This window comes from Somniosus microcephalus, chromosome 3 (assembly GCF_052327205.1).
Source record: "Somniosus microcephalus isolate GS21.2 chromosome 3, FLI_Smic_1.0, whole genome shotgun sequence".
In the NCBI taxonomy this organism is placed as follows: Eukaryota; Metazoa; Chordata; class Chondrichthyes; order Squaliformes; family Somniosidae; genus Somniosus; species Somniosus microcephalus.
In genome coordinates, this window is record NC_140989.1 from 303,110,501 (window position 1) to 303,137,319 (window position 26,819).

A 26,819-nucleotide genomic window follows, 5' to 3' on the forward strand; every position below is an offset into this window, starting at 1 on the left:
AGTTTTTCCAGCATTTTCTGTTGTTATTTTAAAATAGAGGCGTTGCTTAACCGGGAGCCAATGTAGGTCGACCAGCACAGAGAGTTAGGGCCCAGGCAGAAGAGTTTTGGATGACTTCAAGTTTACGGAGGGTGGAAGTTGGGAGGCTGTCCAGGAGTGTGTTGGAATAGTCAAGTCTAGAGGTAACGAAGGCATGGATGAGGATTTCAGCAGCAGATAGCTGAGGCAGAGTCGGGCAATGTTATGGAGGTGGAAATAGGCAGTCTTAGTGATGGTGTGGCTATGTGGTCGGAAGCTCAACTCAGGGCCAAATACGACACCAAGGTTGCGAACAGTCTGGTTCAGACTCAGACAGTTGCCGGAGAGAGGGATGGAGTCGGTGGCAAGGGAACGGAGTTTGTGGCAGGGACTGAAGACAATGGCTTTGGTCTTCCCAATATTTAGTTGGAGGAAATTTTTGCTCATCCAGTACTGGATGTTGGACAAGAAGTCAGACAATGGAGAGGTTGAGAGAGGTAGTGGTGATCAATGATGCCCGTAACATTTTTTTGGGCTGCACAGCTCCATCAAAAGTCAAATTTAAAAGCTGGCTTACTAGCTGCACGGGACCCCTGGAGCGCTGTGCGGCCATGCAGCTTAAAGGGAACATTGGTGGTGAGGTAGAGCTAGATGTCATCAGCATACATGTGGAAACTGATGCTGTTTTTTCCAATAATGTCACCGAGGGGCAGCGTGTAGATGAGAAATAGGAGGGGGCCAAGGATAGATCCTTGGGGGACACCAGAGTTAACGGTGTGGGAGCAGGAAGAGAAGCTGTTGCAGGTGATTCCTGGCTATAACTGGATAGATAAGAAAGGAGCCAGGCGCGTGTAGTGCAATGTTCCCTTTAATTTTTTTTTTGGGTGCGCAGCCCATTCAAAAGACCGCGCATGGGTGGTTTTTCATATTTAAAAGCCGGTGAGCCGGCTGCGTGGGAGCTGCAGTTCATCCAGCTGGATGACAGAGGAGAGGCATTGGAGGAGGATGGTGTGGTCAACCGTGTCAAAGGCTGCAGACAGGTCGAGAGGGACGAGGCGGGATAGTTTACTACTGTCACAGTCACATATGATGTAATTTGTGACTTTGAGAAGAGCTGTTTCGGCACTGTGCTGGGGCGGAAACCTGATTTCTGTAAACTGGAGTTAATGCAACAACTACTCCACTGATATAACAACAGAAAATGCTGGAAAAACTCAGCAGGTCAGGCAACATCCGTGGAGAGAAATTTGAGTTGACGTTTCGGGTCGAACCCTTCTTCAAAACTGAGTTTTGAAGAAGGGTTCGACCCGAAACGTCAACTCAAATTTCTCTCCACGGATGTTGCCTGACCTGCCGAGTTTTTCCAGCATTTTCTGTTGTTATTTCGGATTTCCAACATCTGCAGTATTTTGCTATCGTACTCCACTGATAGATCAGTTAGCTCAGACAATAAAAAATGTGCATCCAGACCAACACTTTGAGTAAATCCCGATGCTGCACTGGACTTGACTTCTCAATTAGTATGTTATAAAAAAAATTGTGCAAATGCTAATTACAAATAAAATGTATATAAACATCTGCAACATAAAAAATAGCAAGCAGATAAACTGCCTCAAATAACAGACAACCACTATTCTGTTTATTATGTTAGAAAATAATGTTTATAGTATCTGAAAGGCCTGCAATTGCTACATTGCTAACCCAAAACTTATTGTGAATTGGGGAAACAACTACTGCAACTACTAAAAAAAGTGCTGCAAATTATGGCATAAAATCTGCATTTTTTTTTTTACATGTACAAGATATGACACGCTTCACGTGACTTTCTATATATAAGGAATAATTTGTGTGGAAACTTCCCATTCTACCAATTAACGGATATATTGTGATCCATTTTACTGGTTTGCATCTATGAAAAAAAGAGTTTGAAGGCATTAAGTGAAGCAGCTTAATGGCCAGAGTTGACTAACTTTCAGATTGATAAAAATTTATTTTGGATTTTAAAAATGTTTTTAATAACCAGATTGAATTTAAAATGTAACCTATTAATAAAACTAAAAGCAAAAAAATATTCCTGTACAGTGATGTCAATAGTTACTAGTTACCATGTAGCTGGTTTTTAATTTTTTTACACACAGCTTCACCACTACTGTCAGCTGGATGGACTTGATTACTGACTAATTTGTGGCAGATTTCTTCAGTTTAAAAACAGTGAGGTTTTTCCTAACTTTAACATTTTATTCATCTTTTTCCATAAATGCTGTTGAACAGTTCACATTTTACTTAGATTTAATTTGTATTTAGTTATTTTTCAGTCCAAATTTAGCCCTATTCCAATCAGCACTATGGCTTCATACATCCAATGCCAGAGTTTCATTCAAATTTCTACTAAATTGGACATTTTATTCAGCATGCATTTGCATGTTTGTAATATTTTTCAGCCAAAGTTCAGTTCCCCAGACCAGTCCTGCAGCCTTGTGAACCACAGATCCGAATCCAGAAACAAACATAGAAGATAGGAGCAGGAGTAGGCCATTCGGCCCCTCGAGCCTGCTCCGCCATTCAATGCGATCATGGCTGATCATCCAAATTCAGTACCCTGTCCCTGCTTTCTCCTCATATCCCTTGATCCCTTTAGCCTTAAGAAATATATCCAACGCCTTCTTGAATATATTTAATGAATTGGCCTCTACTGCCTTCTGTGGTAGAGAATTCCACAGGTTCACCACTCTCTGGGTGAAGAAATTCCTCCTCATCTCTGTCCTAAATGGCTTACCCCTTATCCTTAGACTGTGACCCCTGGTTCTGGACTCCCCGACCATCGGGAACATCCTTCCTGCATCTAGTCTGTCTAGTCCTGTCAGAATTTTATAAGTTTCAATGAGATCCCCTTTCATTCTTCTAAACTCCAGCGAGTATAAGCCCATTTGACCCAATCTCTCCTCATACGTCATTCCTGCCATCCCAGGTATCAGCCTGGTGAATCTTCACTGAACTCCCTCCATGGCAAGAACATCCTTCCTCAGATAAGGCGACCAAAACTGCACACAATACTCATAATGTGGTCTTACCAAGGCCCTGTACAACTGCAGCAAGACATCCTTGCTCCTGTACTCAAACCCTCTCGCTACGAAGGCCAACATACCATTTGCCTTCTTAACCGCCTGCTGCACCTGCATGCTTACCTTCAGCGACTGGTGCACAAGGACACCCAGGTCTCGTTGCACTTCCTCTTCTCCCAATCTATTGCCATTCAGATAATAACCTGCCTTCCTGTTTTTGATACCAAAGTGGATAACCTCACATTTATCCACGTTATATTACATCTGCCATGCTTCTGCCCAATCACCCAACCTGTCCAAATCATCCTGGAGTTTCTCGGCATCCTCCTCACAGCACACACACCCACCCAGCTTTATGTCATCTGCAAACTTGGAGATATTACATCTAGTTCCCTCGTCTAGATCATTAATATATATTGTGAATAGCTGGGGTCCAAGGACCGATCCCTGCGGTGCCCCACTAGTCACTGCCTGCCACTCGGAAAAAGACCTGTTTATTCCAACTCTTTGCTTTCTGTATGTAACAAAATGTATTTTTAATTTATTGTGCCTGCTTCATCTCCTGACTCCATGCTGTAATGCCCACCTGAATGCGATACTCTCCCACCCAATCTACACTCCACACCTGACTGTTCTGCTCCCTGGTGTCAATATGCCACCCCTAACATTTCCAAATATGGATGTATTAAAAATAGCAGGTGCCCGTGCCTCACAAATAACTGCAGGAATCTTCAAAAATTTGTGGAAGCATTCTAATTGTTCAAACTGTGAGTATAGCTTTATATTTCCGAAGTGTTATACTTCAAAACAAAGTACATTTGCACAGGGCTAAAAAGCCATATACTACAACCACTGAGACAGATGAGGGATTTGATGTGGTGATTAGCCAACTATCTTTGTCCTCTTAACTGGGGACATTGAGCAATTTGTTCTCTCATCTCAGATGGCCTAACAAAACAATCACATCTATTATGATGAGGATAATTCTGTTCATGTGAACCCAGCAGGAGGTGTCTTTGGGAATACACACTTGGGAGAGGAGGTAGTTAGTTAGGGTAATAACAACAGAAAATGCTGGAAAAACTCAGCAGGCCATGCAACATCCATGGAGAGAGAAATAGAGTCAACGTTTCAGTTCTGAAGAAGGGTTTCGACCTGAAACACTGACTCTATTTCTCTCTCCACGGATGTTGCCTGGCCTGCTGAGTTTTTCCAGCATTTTCTGTTGTTATTTCGGATTTCAAGCATCCGCAGTATTTTGCTATCATACTAGTTAGTTTGGGTGACTGACCTATGGTGATTCCCTGAATGGGGAAGTAGTTGAAGACACAGCGGTTCCACTTGCCGAGAGAGAGAAAAGGGGAAAAAAATAAACACTTGGGTAATCACTCAGGTTCTAAACAGGAGACTGAGAGGTACAAGCCTAGACCTGAAGCTAAAAGGCAAGATGGAGAAGGCCACATTTTGCAGTTAGAAGTTGTCTAGAAAGAAAGGTAATGCCAAAAAAGTCAGCCCACAAAAGGGCCAGAGCGCACGGTTTATTATTTTTCAAGGAAAGAAGTGTGATTAAGTGCACACTGAACTTGTTTGCTTTCACTGAAAATATTAACCACTTAACACTAACACTTCCCTCCACACATAAATGATCCACTTGCAAGACCTGCTGGGATGGATGCAGGGGAGGTGGGAATAATGGAGTGCGGAAAATAATTTTTTTTTTTTTTTAAATGTAGGTAACTCTGACTTTCTTCTTCATTCTGCATCCCACATACACTGAGGGAGCATACCAAAGTAGTTCAAATTTGGAAGGGAGAGGGCACTTGTGTAGGTGCTATATCACCACCTGTTAGAACTAAGGGGAGGGGGTGTGTTCAGGGGAGGCGGCACGTGAAGGGGAGGGGGAGGGAGAGTGGACTATTAGAAGCAAGCAGGAAGCAGACTGCATTGTGAACATTTGCAGATTTGTTAACCATTCATTGCCAGTGTGTTAATATCCACAATTCACAGAGCAAATCGGAGATCAGCTTTTTCTCATTGTTCTGCTCCATGAATCAAACATATTAAAATAGTCCCATTTTAATGCTGCTGAGGTAAAAACAGAAAAGTAAGAAAGAAAAAAGGGCAGTAGAAAGAGGGAAGAGAATAGTAATGGACAGGGAAATAATAAGTGAAGAAAAGAACATGGAGAGAAAAGAGAGTAACAGTAGTGATGTAGGAACCAGACCAAAACTCAGAAACAGACAGAGGTGGGCAGTAAAAAGCAGAGAAGGTGATCAAGAATCATGGTATTGTAAGACCTGTAGACTTTTTTTTAAAGAACTGATTTACTGGAACCCAAATAATGAGGTACAAAATGTTATGAACATTTTTCAGTGGGACTCAGTTTGAGGATACTCCATGAAACTCAATATTCCTCCTGTGCCACCAAGACCAAGGAATATATCATCTGAGAAAGAAACGGACCAGTGGAATTTTTGGGGTGCATAGCCATTATGGAATTTCACTTATCATTCAGAGTCAGGGAGAAAATATACAGAACATGAGTGGACAGATTGTTTGTGATTTGTGGAAACAACCCTGCTGGTCCAAATGGTCTTTTCAAGGCTCATGTCTTCTTAATCTATGCCATTTTAGTGAGGTACATAAGGAATTACCTATAGTTTCTGTTTTTGTATCTGTACAAGCAAACAGGATAAACACACATGCAATCATACCCAAGGTAATTCTAGCATTTGGTATAAAACAAAGCATTCAACGTATAATCCAATTAAGAAAATCTCAGCGTAGCAAAACAAAGATTATTTTGCTTAGCCACAGCTGCCACTAACAATAAAGCATGCTTAATAATTAACAAGGTATTATATTATACTGGATCCAGTCCAATCAAAATGAATCAGGTAAAAATAGATACTATACAAGCAAACTGTAAGCAGGTAATGATTCTTTGTGTGTTCTCATATATGGTGCACAACTTTACCTTTTGTACTGGACCATTGACATCACTGCATTAGGAAAGCAGTATGACAATTCAAACATCCAATGACATTTTAAAACATTTTTAAAACTTACAAGTGACTGACTAAATGGTATATTTTCTATGTAATTTAGCAAATATTCTGGCTTCACAGTCTGAAAAATTTAATTTATTTCTTGGCTCCATTGACTCAACACCTAAAAAAGCTGTGGTTTTCTGCATTCTTGAAATCACATCACATTCCTAATTTTAAACATTTATATTGTGTATGCAAATGATCCATAACTGATGTGCTATTCAAATCAAGGAATACATGGCATGTTCCAACAGAATTTATGGTTTGCTGCACATCTTCATTACACCTGGAAGAGGGCTGGGTGGAAATATTATATCTTTAAACCACATTCATTTTAATCGCTTGACAGCAGCTCTTCATCTGAAGCCATGAAATATAAATTGAAAGCAACTGAACACATGCTTATGTGTGTTGGTAGAAGTCTTCATATGTGATCCATATTTTAATACACTTGCATAAAGGTAGACAAATAGGCCAGCAACTGCACTGACAGTACATGTAAGGAAAGAGCATCCAGGTGCACAAAGCCTAAAGCTAAATTAACGCTTACAAGAAGTCAAGCCACATTTTTAAAAAAAATTGATGTTGCAAAGTCAGAAATACAATAGCAGGCATGCTTTAATAGAATAAGCGCATTTAAAAATAAGTTTTACAGCACCTTTATCCAAAAAGGTCGAGGGATCTTTCATTTAGTTATTAGCAACTGAAGACAAATTGTCTTGTCCCTCATTACCATATACTGTCCCACAGAAATGTATTAAGTTTAGATGAGGATGATCTGAATGGAATACAACTGCTTAGTTGATAGTTAGGATTGCTTGTATTCAGTTTATGCACAGAGGAAGAAATTACAATGAACTTGCACCAACTATTTATAATAGTTTGATGTGGGATCTATACCTTTGTTGCACAGGTTGATATTAAAGTCAAATGGTCAGTCCTTACTCCAAGTTATAACTAGATTAAAGAATTTCAACCTATTCATGCCTATTCAATTGTTGCACTTCAGCTGAATTTGTTTTGTAAAATTCCTATGTACCCATTCATAATGGAACCTGCCTATGTACAGGAAACTTTGGTTTATCCGGAGGTTATATGTCCGGAATACTCGATCTAACTGCAAAAATCAGGAGCCGTTTTCTATAAGTTTTTTTAGTTCTCGTTGCTTTTTTTTTCCCCAGTCAGGCACTGCAAGGTCTGTAGCTATAGCAACAGCTTCAGCTAGAGACGCTTGCAGCTGCAGCCGACTGTTTTGAAGCTGGGTTTGTTGATTCAAACGGAGCTTTTCAGTTCCGTATGTTTCAACATTAACGCTGGTAATATCCAGCACTTTTGATGGTACGGCACCAGCTCGGTCCCGTCAGTGCCGGATATCAGAAAGTTTCCTGTACAACTTTTCTTGCTGCAATTACACCCTCTGCCAGTAGTGGCACCACAGAACAATTAATGTGCGTCTCAGCTCCTCAGCTTGTACTGCAGAGAGACTTCTATGCGTCAACCAACTCTACTTCTCGGCTTCCCAAATTACTGTATATTTTTCTATTTATATTATATTTTGCTATTTATAAAACCAAAGTATTACATAAAAATAACAACTTTAAAATGGCAACTGAATTATATCTGCATATCATGACCCAATTATCCTCTTGCCAACTAACCCCGCTTTATCTGAAGACTACACGTGACCTTGATTCTTCATATGCACCTAATGAACTAATATATATCTTTAGCTTTGAGTGCTATACTGCTGCAAAGATGAACACAAATAAGTATAACCGTCCCTGAATTGGCTTTTTGCTCACATATACAAGGTGGGGCCTAGGATGCATGTCATATACCTTTATACCACAGTATGACTATAATATTGACAATTTTAGCATGGAGAGGAGCACAATTCACCATGGTCCCATTTCAGTTTAAGCTGAAATTTTACAGAATTTCCAGTTTAACCATGTATCTATTTAATCATGCTTAAATAACACAACTTAATGCAAACCTGCACAGATTTCTATTGCATTTAGCTATGGCATTTCCACTTAGTCTATAGAAACATAATCCACACATCACTCAACATAAAAGGTTGCAAGCAGGTTGGCAGATCTATTGAGCTGATGGTATCAACTCACCTGCACAGAGATAAGAACAAAGTCAATAAGGCTGCCAATTCCACAAAATCCAACTGTGCAGAACTTCAACAAACCTGGATTAAAAAATGAAAAAAATTAATTAAATCCTTGTTCATTATTCTGTACACAAATCACACATCTGGGGTATTCAGTTGGCTGAACATTTTAGCAAATATTTCACCACATCTCAAAGAGCAGTGATATAACTACCTCAACTTTCAGTTAAAAAAAAATATGCAATCAAAAGGTATAATTAAGTCAATCAGAACATCAGATAAACACAAATTTTATGGCATAGTAACTTTATTTAGCATCTCAAACACAGAAATCACAACTGTCAATCTTCAGATTCGTCATCATGTGCGTTAGTGTAGTGGTTATGATATTGGACCAGCAACCCAAAGGTTCAAATTGTACCATGGTAATTTATTAAACTGAATTAAGTAGATGTAGTAATTTGTGAGCTGGCAGCAGAAAAAATGACCATGAAAGCTGCCAGATAGTCATAAAAACCCAAACGGTCCCTAATGACATTCTGATCTGGCCTACATGTAACCAGTCCTACACTATGTGGTACGATAGCAAAATACTGCAGGTGCTGGAAATCCGAAAATAACAACAGAAAATGCTGGAAAAACTCAGCAGGCCAGGCAACATCCGTGGAGAGAAATTAGAGTCGACGTTTTGGGTGAACCGTTTTGAAAAAGGGTTCACCCAAAACGTCGACTCTAATTTCTCTCCACGGATGTTGCCTGGCCTGCTGAGTTTTTCCAGCATTTTCTGTTGTTACTACACTATGTGGTGATGCTTATGCAGGGTGCAAGAATATTGGGCATAGAAGTAAAATGGACATCTCTTGCTTGGCCATATTAACCATCCTGCATTGCAAATCATTCAAAGTGATAATGTTTAAACCTACAGACAGCTGACGTAAGTCATAGGTTAATAGCATTGTGGGGTCATTGTCCGATAAGGAAATGCTAATATTGGAGATTAGTCAGGACAATGGGAAAGTAGGAACAAGCAGACGAGTCAGCACCTTCTCACACTGTGTGGAAGGCATCCCATGTGAGGTGTGAATATCAGATTGGCCAGAACAATGGAGGAGCAGAAGCTAGTATATAGACTAGCACTGAGATCACATTAACCACCTGGAAGGGCTTAATTTCATCTCATGTTCCTTTGAAGTGCAAGGCGGGATACAACAGGTTAAGTTGATCAGTTGTCAAACAACCAGGATGGCCATTATTTATTGAACAGAGGTGTTTGCTACTGCTTTGATGGTTCAGGAGGAGGGATAGCTGTGTTGCGGGGATGATTGACTCTCCAGGAAGCAAGAACGCAGTCTTTACAGCATCCTTGTTCTCTGGGTTTAAAAGCAGAGCCAAAGTTTGCAGTTTAAGTTGTAGAGTCAACACTAGGAGCCACGCTGGAGAGTTGAATCAAGGTGAGGGAGGAAGGCGCAACTTGACAGGGTGACTGGCAAATGAGACGCTGGATTCTACCCAGAATAGGAGTGGGTAATTTTAATTCTTGCACTGTTCTGTTAACTACCGCTTAAATACTTGCATGTATAAATATTTTACTTGTTGACAATAAAATAGCTACTATAAACCATACTGTTATGTTCATAAATAAATAGATGTTTTCATTATGAACAGCTAGCTTGGAGCTAGTCATTTATTCAGCCATGTGGACTTCTATACAACATCCATCTTGACTACTGCATTGTGGGTAGCCCCACTCTTAAACATACAGCTCCACCTAGTGTACCATTCTAGAATGACATGTTACTGATCATTACATCCCCCTTCCTTAGAGGTTAAACAAAATCAATATCAATCAATCATAACGACATGAACATCTACACAACAGTCAATACATTTTCAAAGCTTTACTTTATGAACTCTAAGCTTTTCATTCTTTTATTGTAGTTTTCTTTGTACTCAAAGATTAAGTCTATCAGGCTTTTTTACTTCACATGTGGATCTTCTCAGCACAGGTAAGTCTGATGTGTTTGCATGAGAGCCTGTATGTGTGTTTGTGTTAGATTGTTCTGGTGGTGATTGACAAGATTCAGTTGCGGCATTGTCATCGATTTGCTCTTGGATAGTTTCTTGTGTTTTCAGGAGGGAACGGCGATTCCTCCTGAGAATCTGTCCTTCCTCAATTCTAACAGTGTATGACCTTGGTCCTACTTCCTCAAGAACTGTAGCTTTCCTGTTCCATGCATCTGGATCCTCAATCCTGACAACATCATCCCTTGTCAATGGTTTCAGAGTTTTGAATGACTTGTCATAGTTTGATTTCTGTTTCAGCTTTAACAGTTGAAGTCTCTGTCTCAGTTCCTTACTCTGCTTTTCTTTTGCACAGCAGGGTAGCGTGGTACGCAACTTGCGACCCATTAGGAGTTCAGCAGGTGAAGAACCAGAGTCTAAAGGGGAGGCTCGGTAGCTCAGCAGGGCGAGATAAGGATCAGACTTGCTTTCTATTGCTTTCTTTAGTAGCTGTTTGAGAACTTGAACACCTTTCTCTACCTTACCATTTGACTGAGCATACAGAGGACTGGATGTGATGTGTTGAAAGTCATAATGTGCTGCAAACTGTTGCCGCTCCTTACAGTTGAAGCACGGACCATTGTCGCTAATGGCAATCCTGGGAATTCCGTGTCTGGCGAAGATGGATTTAACATGCATTATGACACTGCTTGCTGATGTGCTCGAGAGCAGCGCCATCTCAGGATAGTTAGAATAGTAGTTAATCACTATTAGATAGCCTTTACCATTCAAATGAAAGAGGTCCATACCAACCTTTTGCCATGGTGCTGTTGGTATGTCAGCTACTATCATTGGTTCCTTTGCTTGTCTGTTTTGGTGTTTCTGACATGTCTCACATTCGCCTATCATGTTCTCAATGTCCTTATTTATGCCAGGCCAATAAACAGTGTCTCTTGCTCTCCTTCTGCATTTTTCAATTCCGAGGTGTCCATCATGAATCCTTTTGAGCATGTCTTGACATAGAGCCTGTGGAATGACTATTCTGTTCTGTTTTAGTAATAGTCCACTTGCGACACTCAACTCTGACTTGATGTGATAGTACTTTGGACAGGAACCTTTTTGGCCAACCACGATGAATGTTCTCTATTACTGTTTGTAACACTGTATCTTTTACTGTTTCTTCTGCTATTTGCTTTGATTTTGTGTCTGACACGGGCAGCGCAGCAGCGACCATACTCACATGAACATCCACGTCTTCCTCAGTAGAGCTCACATGACTCATTGTGGGTGCTCGGGATAGTGCATCTGCTAACACTATGTGTTTGCCTTGGTGTGTAGATCAGTTCAAAGTCATATCATGAGTCGTTGAATCCTTGGAGACATCTCATTCAGATTTTTTTTTATGATGGCAACCAGTGGGCAGTGGTCTGTCTCAACTGTGAAGGTGGAAAGTCCATATATGTAGCCATGGAACTTTTCTAGTCCAACTACCAAGCCCAGACATTCCTTTCCAATCTGGGCGTATCGATACTCAGAATCAGTCATCGACCTGGAGGCATAGGCAACAGGCTTCCAATCTTCACCCTCTGCTTGTAGCAAGACCGCGCCTAGGCCATCTTTTGATGCATCCGTTGACACTTTGATTCTCTTTGTTGGGTCAAAGAAGGTGAGTACAGGTGTGGTTGTCAGCACTGTTTTGAGGTTTATCCACTCTTGTTCATGTCTTTCTGTCCATGCGAACTCATTTGTTTTATGTAGCAGGTCTCACAGACAGGCTGTCTTGGCTGACAAGTTAGGAATGAACTTTCCAATAAAGTTTATCATCCCCATGATGCGTAGCACTCCTTTTTTGTCAGTGGGTCGGGGCATGTTGAGTATGGCGTTTACATTTTCCATATCTGGCTCTATTCCTTTACCAGATAGATTATCTCCTAGGAAAGTGACTTCCTGGACGCCAAACTGACACTTGGCTTTGTTGAGCTTCAGTCCATTCCGGCATATGCTCTGTAGCACTTTAGTCAGTCTCTCATTGTGTTCTTTCAGTGTGGAGCCCCAGACGATGATGTCATCAACATAGACCCGAACTCCTTCCAGACATTCAATTATGTGTTCCATCGCTCTATGAAAGATTTCGGATGCAGATATTATCCCGAAAGGCATTCTGAGGAAACAATACCTGCCAAATGGTGTGTTGAAGGTACAGTATTTGGTGCTCTCTTCATCCAGTTTTAGTTGCCAAAATCGTTGTGAGGCATCGAGCTTTGTGAAGTATCTGGCACCTGACATTTCACTGGTGATTTCTTCTCGCTTGGGAATCTGGTAGTGTTCACGTTTTATGTTTGCATTCAAGTCCTCTGGATCCATGCATACTCTTAGATCATTGTTCTTTTTCTTTACACATACCATGGAGTTAACCCAGTCTGTTCGCTCTTCGACTTTCCTGATGACTCCTAGAGTGGTTATTCTGTCCAGTTCTTTCTTGAGCCGGTCACGCAGGGGTGCTGGAACTCTCCGTGGAGCATGTACCACTGGCTGAGCATCCTCCTTTAGCTGGATCTTGTAAGTGACTGGTAGAACTCCAAATCCTTTGAACACATCCTGGAAATTATTCACTACAGAATCCACCGAGTCATCTGGTCTGCTTATGGCAGTTTATACGGTAGACTCTCTTGACCAGTTCTAAGTCCTCACAAGCTTTGTCACCTAATAGTGACTCAAGTCCTTCAGCCACAACAGAAAACATGAGATGATGCACTTTGTCTTTGACTGTCACTTTAAGTGTGCATACACCTAAGCTATCTATTTTCTATCCATTATAGTTCTTCATTAGTACTGACTTTTTCTGTATTTTGGGCTTTTCTTTCATATTGTTAATGTCACTCATACTGATTAAGTTTGCTTTTGCCCCAGTGTCTAGTTTCAATGTAACTAATGCTCCATTTACCTGCAGTGGCATCATCCATTTGTCCTCTTTTACTGCATTAACTTTATGTTCAGCATTGTCCATTCCTGAGGGCTGCACATTTTCTGTATCCTTTGATATTATCACATGACACCATTCCTACAAAAAATGTCTCACTTAAATCAGTGTCCTCAATCACATTGACTTGTTGCCCTTTCTTTGTTTTTACTTTTGAAAAGCATTGTTTGGCAAAGTGATTCTTTCCATTACATTTTGTGCACATTTTCCCAAAACGCTGGGCATTGTCTTGACTGGTGCTTATAACCACAGCGTTTACAATTAAAAATTCTTTCCTCCGATTGCTTTTCATTTCTGTTCTGCCCACGTTTCTTCCCCTTGTAGGACACAGCACCGACAGCAGCACAGTCACTCATTACAGTCGCATTATTATTAATTTCACTGAAAGTCTTCGCGTGCTTCGAAGCTAGCTCACTGGCATGGCATATTTTCACAGCATTCTCCAATGTTAGTTCGGTTTCTCTCAACAAATGTTCCCTGACTTTTTTATCATGAATACCAAACACAATCTGGTCACGAATCATGGATGATTTCAGTTCAGAGAAATTACATGTCTGTGCTTTCAGTTTCAGATCGGTCACAAAGCTATCAAAAATCTCATTTTGCTGCTGTGTCCGTGAACGGAACACGTATCTCTCATAGGTCTCATTCTTTTTGGGAGAACAATGTGTATCAAATTTCTTTAGCACATCGTCCAGTTTTTCTCTGTCCTCCTCTTGATCAAATACAAACATATTAAATACCTCTATCGCCTGTGAGCCTGCAACCGTGAGCAGCAACGCTATTTTCCTTGCGTCTGGCTTCGTACCGAACCCGATGGCAGCAATGTAGAGTTCGAATTGTTGTTTGAAAGTCCGCCAATTGCAGTCGACATTCCCCGTGAGTTTCAAACCCTCCAGTGGCTTCAAATTCTCCATGTCGCGTTTCACAATATTCAGCAGTTCTTACCAATCCTGGTACCATGTTATGTTCATAAATAACTAGACGTTTTCATTATGAACAGCTAGCTTGGAGCTAGTCATTTATTCAGCCATGTGGACTTCTATACAACATCCATCTTGACTACTGCATTGTGGGTAGCCCCACTCTTAAACATACAGCTCCACCTAGTGTACCATTCTAGAATGACATGTTACTGATCATTACACATACTGGTATCAATTTTGATTCGAACCATTCGACCTTTCCTCCACCAATTACAAAACTACAAGAGCATTACCTATAACATACATTTAATTCTGACACTGAAAATGGTTGGATCTTATAGACTGTAACGATGAACATTGAGTAAGCATATGCTGGCAAAGGCCAGATAGACAATGCAGTGCCTAAATTGCAATCCAATGCTTGCATACTCAAATCCCAGAATACCCGTTGAACTGTCAATTATATTAATCTAACACAGTCTGAAAGAAGCTTTTCCTCAGGTTTGGGCAGGGAAGTTCAAATGCCTTTAGTAGATCATCAAGCAATGAATCTCATGGTAGAAAGGTTGACAAATCGGTTGGACCCCATCACAAACATAGAAGATAGGAACAGGAGTAGGCCATTCGGCCCCTCGAGCCTGCTCTGCCATTCAATGCGATCATGGCTGATCATCCAAGTTCAGTACCCGGTCCCTGCTTTCTCCCCATACCCCTTGATCCCTTTAGCCTTAAGAAATATATCCAACTCCTTCTTGAATATAGTTAATGTATTGGCCTCTACTGCCTTCTGTGGTAGAGAATTCCACAGGTTCATCACTCTCTGGGTGAAGAAATTCCTCATTTCTGTCCTAAAAGGCTTACCCCTTATCCTTAGGCTGTGACCCCTGGTTCTGGACTCCCCGACCATCAGGAACATCCTCCCTGCATCTAGTCTGTCCAGTCCTGCCAGGATTTTATAAGTTTCAATGAGATCCCTCTCATTCTTCTAAACTCCAGCGAGTACAAGCCCAATCGTCCCAATCTCTCCTCATACGTCATTCCTGCCATCCCAGGTATCAGCCTGGTGAATCTTCGCTGAACTCCTTCCATGGCAAGAATATCCTTCCTCAGATAAGGCGACCAAAACTGCACACAATACTCAAGATGTGGTCTCACCAAGGCCCTGTACAACTGCAGCAAGACATCCTTGTTCCTGTACTCAAACCCTCTCGCTACGAAGGCCAACATACCATTTGCCTTCTTAACCGCCTGCTGCACCTGCATGCTTACCTTCAGCGACTGGTGCACAAGGACACCCAGGTCTCATTGCACTTCCCCTTCTCCCAATCTATTGCTATTCAGATAATAATCTGCTTTCCTGTTTTTGCCACCAAAGTGGATAACCTCACATTTATCCACATTATATTGCATCTGCCATGCTTCTGCCCAATCACCCAACCTGTCCAAATCATCCTGTCGTTTCTCAGCATCCTCCTCACAGCACACATGACCACCCAGCTTTGTGTCGTCTGCAAATTTGGAGATATTACATCTAGTTCCCTTGTCTAGATCATTAATATATATTGTGAATAGCTGGGGTCCAAGAACCGATCCCTGTGGTACCCCACTAGTCACTGCCTGCCACTCGGAAAAAGACCCGTTTATTCCAACTCTTTGCTTTCTATCTGCTAACCAGTTCTCTATCCAAGTCAATACCTTGCCCCCAATCCCATGCGCCTTAACTTTACACGCTAATCTCTTATGCAGGACCTTATCGAAAGCCTTCTGAAAGTCCAAATACACCACATCCACTGGTTTTCCCTTATCTATTTTACTAGTTACATCCTCAAAAAATTCCAGTAGTCAAGCACCATTTACCTTTTGTAAACATTACTGATCATGGTTCTGACGTCTAAAGCCCAGACCACTGCTAGTTGTTCACTAAATGACAGTGGTGGTTTTCTCCCAGTGGAATGAAAAGAATTAAATTATAAAAGTATTTGTGAATCTCATGTATTGGTCAAGGTGAGTCGGAGAATGCTACGTTTTATAACATGTAAGGCTCAACTGAAATGGTCTCTTTTTCCCAAAAAAGCCACAGATAACCACCAAAAACCATGTTCTCTTACTTCTCCCCAATTAAAAGGATCACTCTCTCTTCCCTCTGCTTCAGAAGGGTCTTTATTTCACCCAGTCCCTCCAGCAGGTTGTCGCTCTCTAGCATTTCTCTTCTGGCCCTCGGTTCAACAGTCCCTCCTTCATTCTCATCTTAACAGGTATATTTCTCCCATGAGTTGTTGTTCTTTTCCCTTCTGCCCACTTGAGGATGTTTAACCCTTTCTCTCTTCCTTCTGTTCCCTTCAAGAGACTCTCTAATCTCTCCACTCTGCCCCAAGAATTTCTCTCCCTTCTCCCCTCAAGTTTCTTTGCTTCCCTTCTACCAAGAGTTTATTTTCCTCTCCCTCTTCCCAACCAAAATCAACTGTCCTTCTGGTTTCCACATTCCCCCAGCTGCAATTCTGCTGAAATACAATTGAGAGTTTGCTGATCAGTGATTGACTCCTAACCATATGCAGATTGGGTCTATTAATTAAATGGGGCAGCATGTAAATGATGAAGAGAAGGGAGCCAGGTTTCTATCACTGGCCCTTCTCCTCCATCATTTAAATGCTATTCCTTGGTGACGTTATCTGGAAGCACAGGGTCCCCTTTACACATATGCTGAGAACACCTAGTTCTACCTTGCCACTTCCTCCCATTGACCTAATGGTCATCGTCACTATCTCCAACTACAAATTTGACATTAACAGTTGGATGTGCCAAAACATCCTCCTGCTTAATGTTCGCAAGATCAAAGCCACCATCTTCAGCCCTCACAAACAGAAGCACATTCGCTTCACATGCACTGGAATCCCTGTCACATGGTGACTCCTCAGAATTGTAATCTGTTACATTGGAGTCCAACTCTCAAACATGTCTGTTTATGTCAGGCCTCCAAACATAAGGAGTCAGCTGGCCAAGTACAGACCACACGTATGGGGAATGGAGAGGGTTATTCGGACCCAAAGTTCAGAGAAGAATAGCCAAGATGATTCTATGGCTTGAAGCTTACCTTATGAAGAAAGTTTCACAGAGCTAAATTTGTTTTCAATCAAACAAGGTTGAGAGGGAAGTTAGCCAGATTTTTTAAATGCTGTGCTGCATGTAGATGCAAGGAGGCTATTTAATTTTGTAAGTGTGATAAATCCATGTAGTGAGACAAGGACTTGAAGAGGCGATATTGTAGAATTAGCACGAGTACTTTATTAACAAACAGAGTAACAAACATCATGCCTGCATCCAGGCATTTCACCTTTGCTGACCTTGACAGGAAGCAAACCTCTGACCTTAACAGCAGCATTGGCTTCAGCACCACCTGGTGGATAACCTTAATCATAATATCCCAGATTACTATATCCCTCCCCACTTAAGATTTCAGTATGAATTTCTTAACAAACAACCATTCATGAGGGTCACATAAGGAGTCTCCATTCACCATGTTCCATACTTGACGAATCTAACAGTTCAGTATCAATCTCTCTGGTGGCTTGCGAGGCCTTTGTGAACGTCTAACAGTAAAGTCCCTGCTTGTTTGTGGTGAAGCCACCAGCTGCTCCTGAGCAGCGCTCAGAGTATCTGACTCTGCAACGATGGTTTCCTCTTGAGGAATAGGTTCCTGTGGAATTGGCTCTGTCCCTGGTGGTGGGACCACAGATGCACTTGGATAACTGGGAGCAACCCTGTCTTCAGTCATTGCATCTGGAACCTTCATTTCAATTTCCCCTTGTCTGGGAAGTATCTGATCTACATGTCTGCGTAATACCCTACCATCTCCCAGCATGACCTTGTATGATACTGAACCTGTCACTGAGTCTATGAAGCCAGGAATCCACTTTGGTCCATAACTGAAATTCCTGGTAAGGACCGCATCTCCTTCTCCAAAACTTCAGCTCTTTGTTCATTTGTCATGGTTCTCTTTGTTTGTTTTGTCTGCTTAACATTTTCCTTTTTAGGTCTGGGTGGACAAGGTCAAGAGTGGAGCGTAGTCTACGACCTAATAACATCTCAGCAGGAGAGAGTCCTGTGGTGGATTGAGGTGTTATTCTGTAGCTGAACAGAACCAGTGACACTTTGGCTGCTAAACTCCCTTCTGCACTTTTTTTCATCGTCTCCTTAAATGTTTATACGGCTCTTTCCGCAAGTCCATTCGAGGACGGATGATATGGAGCCGAGGTCACCTGCACTATGCCATTTTTTCTCAAGAACTCTTTGGTCTCTGTACTCACAAAACAAGTGGCATTGTCACTCACCACGATCTCCGGTAGCCCTTGATTACTGAAGCTCCGACGCAGGCAGTCTATAGTAGTAGTGGCAGAAGCAGAATTTACAGGATAAAGATCCATCCATTTGGAATGCGCATCAATGATTATGAGGAACATCTTCCCTATGAATGGACCCGCATAATCTAAGTGCAATCTTCTCCATGGTTTATCCGGCCACTCCCAGGGGTGGAGAGGAGCCGCTGCTGGTGCCTTCCGGTGTTCCTGACAAGTGCTGCATGTCTTGACTAGATTTTCTATCTCATCTAGCTTTGGCCACCACAAGTAACTCCTAGCCAAGGCTTTCATACGCGAGACCCCAGGATGACACTGATGTAGTTGCTCTAGGATAGACTGTCGTGCTGGCTGTGGAATAATCACTCGTGCTCCCCACTACACGCAACCATCCTGCACACTTAGCTCTGTTTTCCTGACACTGTAGGGTGTGAAGTCAGCCCCTTCCGGATGCTGTGGCCATCCCCTCACCACATATTCTCGAACTCTAGACAGTACTGGATCTTTACCTATCCATGTTCTTACTTGCTCTGCAGTCACAAGTGCCGTGTCAGTGTCCTCCAACATCAAAACTCTGTCCTCTGGAGCTGCACGGATAGGTGTGCCTGGCAGTGGAAGACGGCTCAAGGCATCTGCGTTCCCATGGTACTTCCCCACCTTGTAGACGATGACATACTCATATGCACTCAACGTCACTGCCCACCTCTGGATCCGGGGTGACACCATCTGTGGAACTGCTTTCATTTCATTGAAAAGAGAGAGAAGAGGTTTATGATCGGTGCATATGGTGAACTTCCTGCCATATATGTACTTGTGGAACCTCTGTAACCCAAACATTACTGCTAACCCCACTTTGTCTAACTGGGAATAGTTTTTTTCTGCTGGTGTTAGAGTTCGGGACATAAACCCTATTGGTCTTTCAGTTCCATCTTCCATGCAGTGTGAAAGAACTGCCCCCACCCCATAAGGTGAAGCGTCACAAGAGAGGATGGTGTCTTTCTCTGCATTGTAGTAAACCAGCACATCCGACGACAGCATCAGTTTCTTGGACTGTTCAAATGAAACCCCCTGCTCCTCTCCCCACTGCCACTGTGTCTCCTTGCGCAGTAGTTTGTGAAGAGGTGCTAACACAGTTGACAAGTTTGTTAAAAACCTGTTATAATAGTTCAGCAGTCCCAGGTAAGCTTTTAACTCAGCCACATTTGTAGGAGCAGGGGCGTCCTGCAGTGCTTGTACCTTCTCCTTGAGTGGATGGAGCCCGGTGGCGTCCACTCTGTGTCCCAGGAACACTGCCTCATTCCCCAGGAAAGTGCACTTACTCCTCTTGAGCCGGAACCCTGCCCTCTCCAATCTCTGTAGTACCTCTCTGAGTGCTCAGATGCTCCTGGTCGGTTCTTCCCGTCACCAGAATGTCATCCAGATAGATGGAAACATGTGGGATCCCTTGCAGTACACCTTCGATTGTCCTCTGGAAGATAGCTGGACCAGATGAGACACCAAACGGTAAGCGGTTATATGTAAACAAGCCCTTGTGTGTATTTATGGTGACATACTTCTAATTCAACTTTATTGTCATTGCACAAGTACATGAACAACGAAATGTGATCTTGCAAGCTCCCATGACTGGGAGAAGCAAAGCCACTGCGTCGGTGCGCGCCGCCATTCCCCAGTGTAATCTGCACGTAGGCATGACTCATATCCAAGTTTGTGAATTTCTTTCCTCCAGCCAGGTTTACAAAGAGATCCTCTGTTTTGGGAATCGGATACTGCTCCAGTTTGGACACCCGATTGACTGTCAATTTATAGTCTCCACAGAGTCTTACCGAATTATCCTTAGACTATGACCCCTGGTTCTGGACTTCCCGGCCATCAGAAACATCCTTTCTGCATCTAGTCTGTCCAGACCTGACAGAATTTTATAGGTTTCGATGAGATCCCCTCTCAATCTTCTAAACTCCAGTGAGTATAAGCCCAATCGACACAATCTCTCCTTGTACGTCATTCCTGCCATCCCAGGTATCAGCCTGGTGAATCTTCGCTGCACTCCCTCCATGGCAAGAACGTCCTTCCTCAGGTAAGGTGACCAAAACTGCACACAATACTTAAGGTGCGGTCTCACCAAGGCCCTGTACAACTGCAGCAAGACATCCTTGTTCTTGTACTCGAACTCTCTTGCTACGAAGGCCAACATACCATTTGCCTTCTTAACCGCCTGCTGCACCTGCATGCTTACCTTCAGCGACTGGTGCACAAGAACACCCAGGTCTCTTTGCACTTCCCCTTCTCCCAATCTATTGCCATTCAAATAATAATCTGCCTTCCTGTTTTTGCCACCAAAGTGGATAACCTCACATTTATCCACATTATAGTGCATTTGCCATGTTTCTGCCCAATCACCCAACCTGTCCAAATCGTACTGGAGTTTCACGACATCCTCCTCACAGCTTACCCTCCCACCCAGCTTTGTGTCGTCTGCAAATTTGGAGATATTACATCCAATTCCCTCGTCCAGATCATTAATATATATTGTGAACAGCTGGGGTCCTAGGACCGATCCTTGCGGTACCCCACTAGTCACTGCCTGTCACTCGGAAAACGACCCGTTTATTCCAACTCTTTGCTTTCTGTCCACCAACCAGTTCTCTATCCAAGTCAATACCTTGCCCCCAATCCCATGTGCCTTAATTTTGCACGCTAATCTCTTGTGTGGGACCTTATCGAAAGCCTTCTGAAAGTCCAAATACACCACATCCACTGGTTCTCCCTTATCTATTTTACCAGTTACATCCTCAAAAAATTCCAATAGATTAGTCAAGCATGATTTACCTTTTGTAAATCCCTGCTGACTTTGTCCGATCCTGTCACTGCTTTCCAAGTGCTCTGCTATTACATCTTTTATAATAGACTCTAGCATTTTCCCCACTACCGATGTCAGGCTTACCAGTCTATAATTCCCCGCTTTTTCTCTACCACCTTTTTTGAATAGTGGGGTAACATTAGCTACCCTCCAATCCATGGGTACTGTTCCAGAGTCTATCGAGTTCTGGAAGATGACCAGCAATGCATCTACTATCTCTAGGGCCACTTCCTTAAGTACCCTGGGATGTAGACCATCAGGCCCTGGGGATTTATCGGCCTTCAGTCCCATCAATTTCCCTACAAATACTGATTTCTTTCAGTTCCTCCCTCTCATTAGACCCTATGTTCCCTGGCATCTCTGGGAGGTTATTTGTGTCCTCCTTTGTGAAGACAGAACCAAAGTATGTATTTAGTTGGTCTGCCATTTCCTTGTTTCCCATTATAAATTCCCCTGATTCTGACTGTAAGGGACCTACGCTTGACTTCACCAATCTTTTTCTCTTCACATATCTATAAAAGCTTTTACAGTCAGTTTTTATGTTCCCTGCTAGCTTACTCTCATATTCTATTTTCCCTTTCTTAATTAATCCCTTTGTCCTCCTTTGTTGACTCCTAAACTGCTCCCAATCCTCAGGATTATTGCTTTTTCTAGCCAATTTATATGTCCTCTCCTTGGATCTTATGCTATCCCTAATTTCCCTTGTTAGCCACGGTTGAGTCACCTTTTTTGTTTTATTTTTATGCCAAACTGGGATGAACAAATTCTGTAGCTCATCCATTCGGTCTTTGAATGTTTGCCATTGCCTATCCACCGTCAACCCTTTGAGTGCCATTCCCCAATCATTCCTACCCAACTCGCTCCTCAGACCATCGTAGTTTCCTTTATTTAAATTGAGGACCCTTGTCTCTGAGTCAACTACTTCATTCGCCATCTTAATGAAGAATTCGATCATATTATGATCGCTCCGACCCTTCAGGTTGTTCCCATAATTGCAATCTTGTGCTAATTTACGCAACACCGCTACATAGTCCATTACGCTCTCTTCCTCTTCCTTGAATTAAACTTGAACCGCTGTACAATCTCACTAGGCTTAGGGTTGAAATGTTCTTTTAGCAAAGCCACTAATTCAACAAATGATTTGTCTCCAGGCTTTTCAGGACTGAGCAGATTCCTCATCAAACTGTAGGTCTGGCTTCCCACTGAACTAAGCAGCATGGCTTTCTTTTTTCCAGCATCATTTATTTCATTTGCTTCGAAAAAATAACCCAACACTTCACAGTATTCCTCCCAGGTTTGTGCTCGACTATCAAAAGCGGAAACCATTCCTACCGTGGAAGCCATGCTCTCTTCCAACTGGTAGCTAACTTCAGCTCGTGATTTTGTTGTTTAAAAGACCTGGCAGACTTCTCTTTATCCAGGGTCCTTTTTAGCTCGTCGCCAAATGTGATAAATCCATGTAGTGAGACAAGGACTCGAAGAGGCGATATCGTAGAATTAGCACGAGTACTTTATTAACAGAGTAACAAACATCATGCCTGCATCCAGGCATTTCACCTTTGCTGACCTTGACAGGAAGTAAACCTCTGACCTTAACAGGAAGCAAACTTCTGACCTTAACAGCAGCATTGGCTACAGCACCACCTGGTGGATAACCTTAATCATGACATCCCAGATTACTATAGTAAGCATGGAGCTAGAGGATACAAGTAACTTGTTTCACAATTTGTAATCAAATATCCCTGGAATACTTTGCTAGTCTTGTTGATAACTGCTTCATATTTACTTTTCTACCTTCTTTATGATATTTTTTCTCCAAAATGAGGGATGTTAATGATCGGGAATTGAACATCTTCCATTTTGGGTGCCCAGTTACCTATTATCAGTATCTAAGTACTCTAAGGTTTGGTAGTTAGATCATGGATAAAATTCCCTCTACTCTGCCCCAACAATGCAGCTCAGCTCAACTTCAAAAGAGCACCAAAGTGGCATTTACCCATTACTCATAGCACCTCGCCAAGTGAGATTACCAATTTTGTGCCAAATTAAGAGCAGTTTTGTGCTGTGGAATTAGGAACCGGATTGACATTGCCCAGATTCATTCTGCAGCCAGGAGATTGTGAAGATTTTCATCCCATTAGTTTGAAAATGAAAGTGCATTTATATACATATTTACTTTCTGTTCTCATGTGCATTACTGTACATTTACAACAACATTAAACTGCCTTTATATGGAAGATTATGTTAAATATAAAAATAAGAACAAGAAACAAAAAAATGGCAGATGCTGGAACAAAAAACAAAAATGCTGGAAACAAAAAAGACTGGAAACAGTCAGCATCTGTGAAGAGAACAGATGAGTTAAAGATTCAGGTGTAGGCCCTTGGTCAGAACAGAGAAGCGAGTATTAAAATAAAAAATGTTTCAGTCAAATAAATTTACGAAAGATATATGAATATTTCGAGGAAACATTTCCCCATAGGAACATAGGATTGCTAGATGAAAAAAGAATAAGCTCCACCTAGTTCGCCTTCTACCAACCTGGTAGTTGCATGATACAACACTAATGGAGTTGTTGACTAATCATGGCAATTAATCGCCATCAATTACCCTACAACTGATACTGTTCGAACTTGAGATTGCATTTGTTGAAAGCTACGCACTTCACAGCAAACATCCACTTGTGTTTTAGGGATATGTTCAGTGCAGTATGAGCCTTCACTTTTTGAAAAGCATAAAATAAAGGTAGTGGTAACACAAGGATGCCAAAACAAGGGTTAACATTTTGGTAAATTGTGAAATTAAAACGTGTACTATAGCTTTACCATGTAAACACATGAAATAATGTAATTTTAATACTGTGAAGGCTTAAGTCCCAGATGTTTACTGTAACACAGCACTATAAGTCTAAATCAAATATTCATTAGAACTGGTTACCATCCAGCAGTTTTAAGTCCATTATAAATATTGTAATTATGTTGATTATAAAATAGCTGACAGTTCCAAAAAAAACATGGCATTGGTAGTAATGCTGGGGTTAGCCTGATCCAAGAAAAAAAGCAAGTTTGCTGTCTTTTTAAATCTACTATGACAACACATTGGGGTTTTATTCATGAAGCCTTGACTTGCTACAGATGAATTTTGTCTAATATTTTACCATAAAAAGATCCAGTAGTGGTACTGAAATGTGGCCCATCTGCAAATTAGCAGCTGGAAGAGGATTGAGCAATAACTGAAAATTTTCAAGGATAATTTATTCTCCCTTCCCCACCTCCCAACTCTCTTTATTGGCTCGTTCATAAACTGCACCAATTTCACCTTGATCAATGTCCTAAAATTATGCAGATTAATGGTTAGTATGGAAATCTGTAATGGAGTTCTGAATTGGAGTAGTGTCAGAATGCCAATCTTTTAATCCTCATTGATTTGCAGTTCATGAATCCCCCTGCATTTCACACAGACCCAATGATAAGTTACTGTTATATTGGCACTGTTTTAATTCAGAAACTCTGGATTTATGCTGCTCGATCCTGCTCCATGTCCTGGTAGCAGAATTGTGGATGTAATTTTGTTGTTCTTAAGCCAGGTCTTCCCAGCAACTGACCTTTACTGAATTGAACAAGGTTACTTTGGGTTTGATGCGTGCTGCATTGACATGACAATATAACAGCAGACATAATCCCTATGCATTTCACATTTATGCTACATGTGTGAAATTACTGGGAGTTAATGAGTTGCATATCAATGGAGATTAGAAAATTGGTTTCAATACAACTACAATGGGAAAAGTGTTTAGGAAAGGGAAACAATGAAACAAAAAGGCAGGGGAGAAATTCCACAATGAACACAAAATTATGCAGCTGCGGAATGGTGGAATACTGGGGTCCTTACAAAATTTATTTTGTGGCAATGAAGATATGCTTGCCCCCCCACCCCCCCCCCCCCCCCAAGCCACCGTTTGCAAATTTTCTCACGATATTTGTGGTATTTTTACACTGATCTTTTGTTTACTTTGGGCATGCAAGGGTGAAACTTATCTTTACAAGAAATAAATAATCATACAAAAATATCCTCAAGTAGCAGTTTTTCAAGCATCCATAAACTGGCAGAACACATCAAAACACCACTGACAGTGAACAGCAGTTAAACCTGAAACGATGATTCCTCCCTGTAGGGTTGACAGATTATGCCAAACCACAAGAATGCTTTGAACTGTGCATTTACACGTTATGGTAGAAACTTTCTGCTGTATCCATAAAAGACAACTCAAATAACTGTGCAGTTTGCTAAACCAATTCTTTGTTTCTACTAATTTCTTGTGCAATGTGAATAGATTCTTTTTTAAACAAACTTCACTCAATTCTACAATTGCCAATAAATAGCTGCTTTTCAAAAATAAATATTCTATACTTCAGATAAATGTTTACACAGCTTTTGCAGCTAGGAAGATATGAAATGCATCATATATACTTAAATAAGGTACAAATCATATCGCACCAACAGTTGGAAAAAATGGTAATAGTAACTTACGTTTACAATAGCATATTTTTTTGTAGAAAAACACCCCAAGACACTTCATACAGGCATTAGGGGGGAAAAAATGGAGGCAGATCTCCAAAGTCAGAGATTGGATGGGGTAACCAAAAACTTGGTCAAAGAGGTGGACTTTAAAGAATGTCTTAGGAGAGGGAGGTGGAGAGGTGGGGGAGTTTAGGGAGGGAATTCCAGAGCATGCAGCCTAAGCAGATGAAGACATGACCACCAAAGGTGGAGCAAAGACTAGGGGTACATATAAGAAACAGGAGTCAGAGGAATGAAAAGTTCAGGGGCTGGGGGGGGGGGGATCAGAGGAGTTGCAGAGCTTGAGCAGGTTAGATATAAGGAGGTCAAGGACAGATTCAAACACAAAAATTAGATTTCTAATTTAGAGTTGCTGGAGGAGCAGGAGCCAATGTAGGTCTGCAGGACAGGGGTGATGGATGACTGCGATAGGATATGTGCCGCAGCATTTTGGATAAATTTACGGAGGTGGGGGGGTGGGGGAAGAGAAGAGAGGGCTGGCCATTGGAATAGCCAAGTCTGAAGATGACAAGGGCACGGATCGAGGTCTCAGCTGCAAGTAAGCTGAAGTAAAGGCAGAGGTGAGTGACGTTATGAAGGTCCTTATGATGGAGCAAATAGGGGGTCAGAAGCTCAGCTTGGGGTTGAACAGTTTTCCAAGTCTGCCAACAGTCTCGTTCAGCCCAAGATAGTGGCCAGGGAGGGGTATTGAGTCGATGGCAAGGAGATTGTTGCGGTGGAATGATGGCTTCAATTTTCCCAACGAGAGAAAAAAAAAAGTGGCTATGGTGGTGGGGGCGGGGGGACATGGGCGGCAAAGTGTTTGGTTCGGTGGGCAAGAGGAAGGGGGGAAAGTAGCAGAGTCTAGCTGAACAGATGGTCTATATCTTG

The 26,819-nt window shown here is 41.9% G+C and overlaps 1 protein-coding gene across 3 annotated transcripts in view; it reads right to left on the minus strand.

The window, feature by feature from the left end:
* Nucleotides 1-26,819, minus strand: part of tm2d1 (TM2 domain containing 1) — a 98,767-nt gene that overhangs the window by 22,193 nt on the left and 49,755 nt on the right. For 2 of the 3 annotated variants that reach the window (XM_085982865.1, XM_085982868.1), the window contains 2 exons: nt 19,874-19,990; nt 8,257-8,330 (listed from right to left, as the gene is read on the minus strand). In XM_085982865.1, the coding sequence (XP_085838991.1) occupies nt 8,257-8,330; nt 19,874-19,990 (191 nt within the window). The remainder of the gene's footprint in view (nt 1-8,256; nt 8,331-19,873; nt 19,991-26,819) is intronic. The other variant, XM_085982867.1, reaches the window with a different exon arrangement.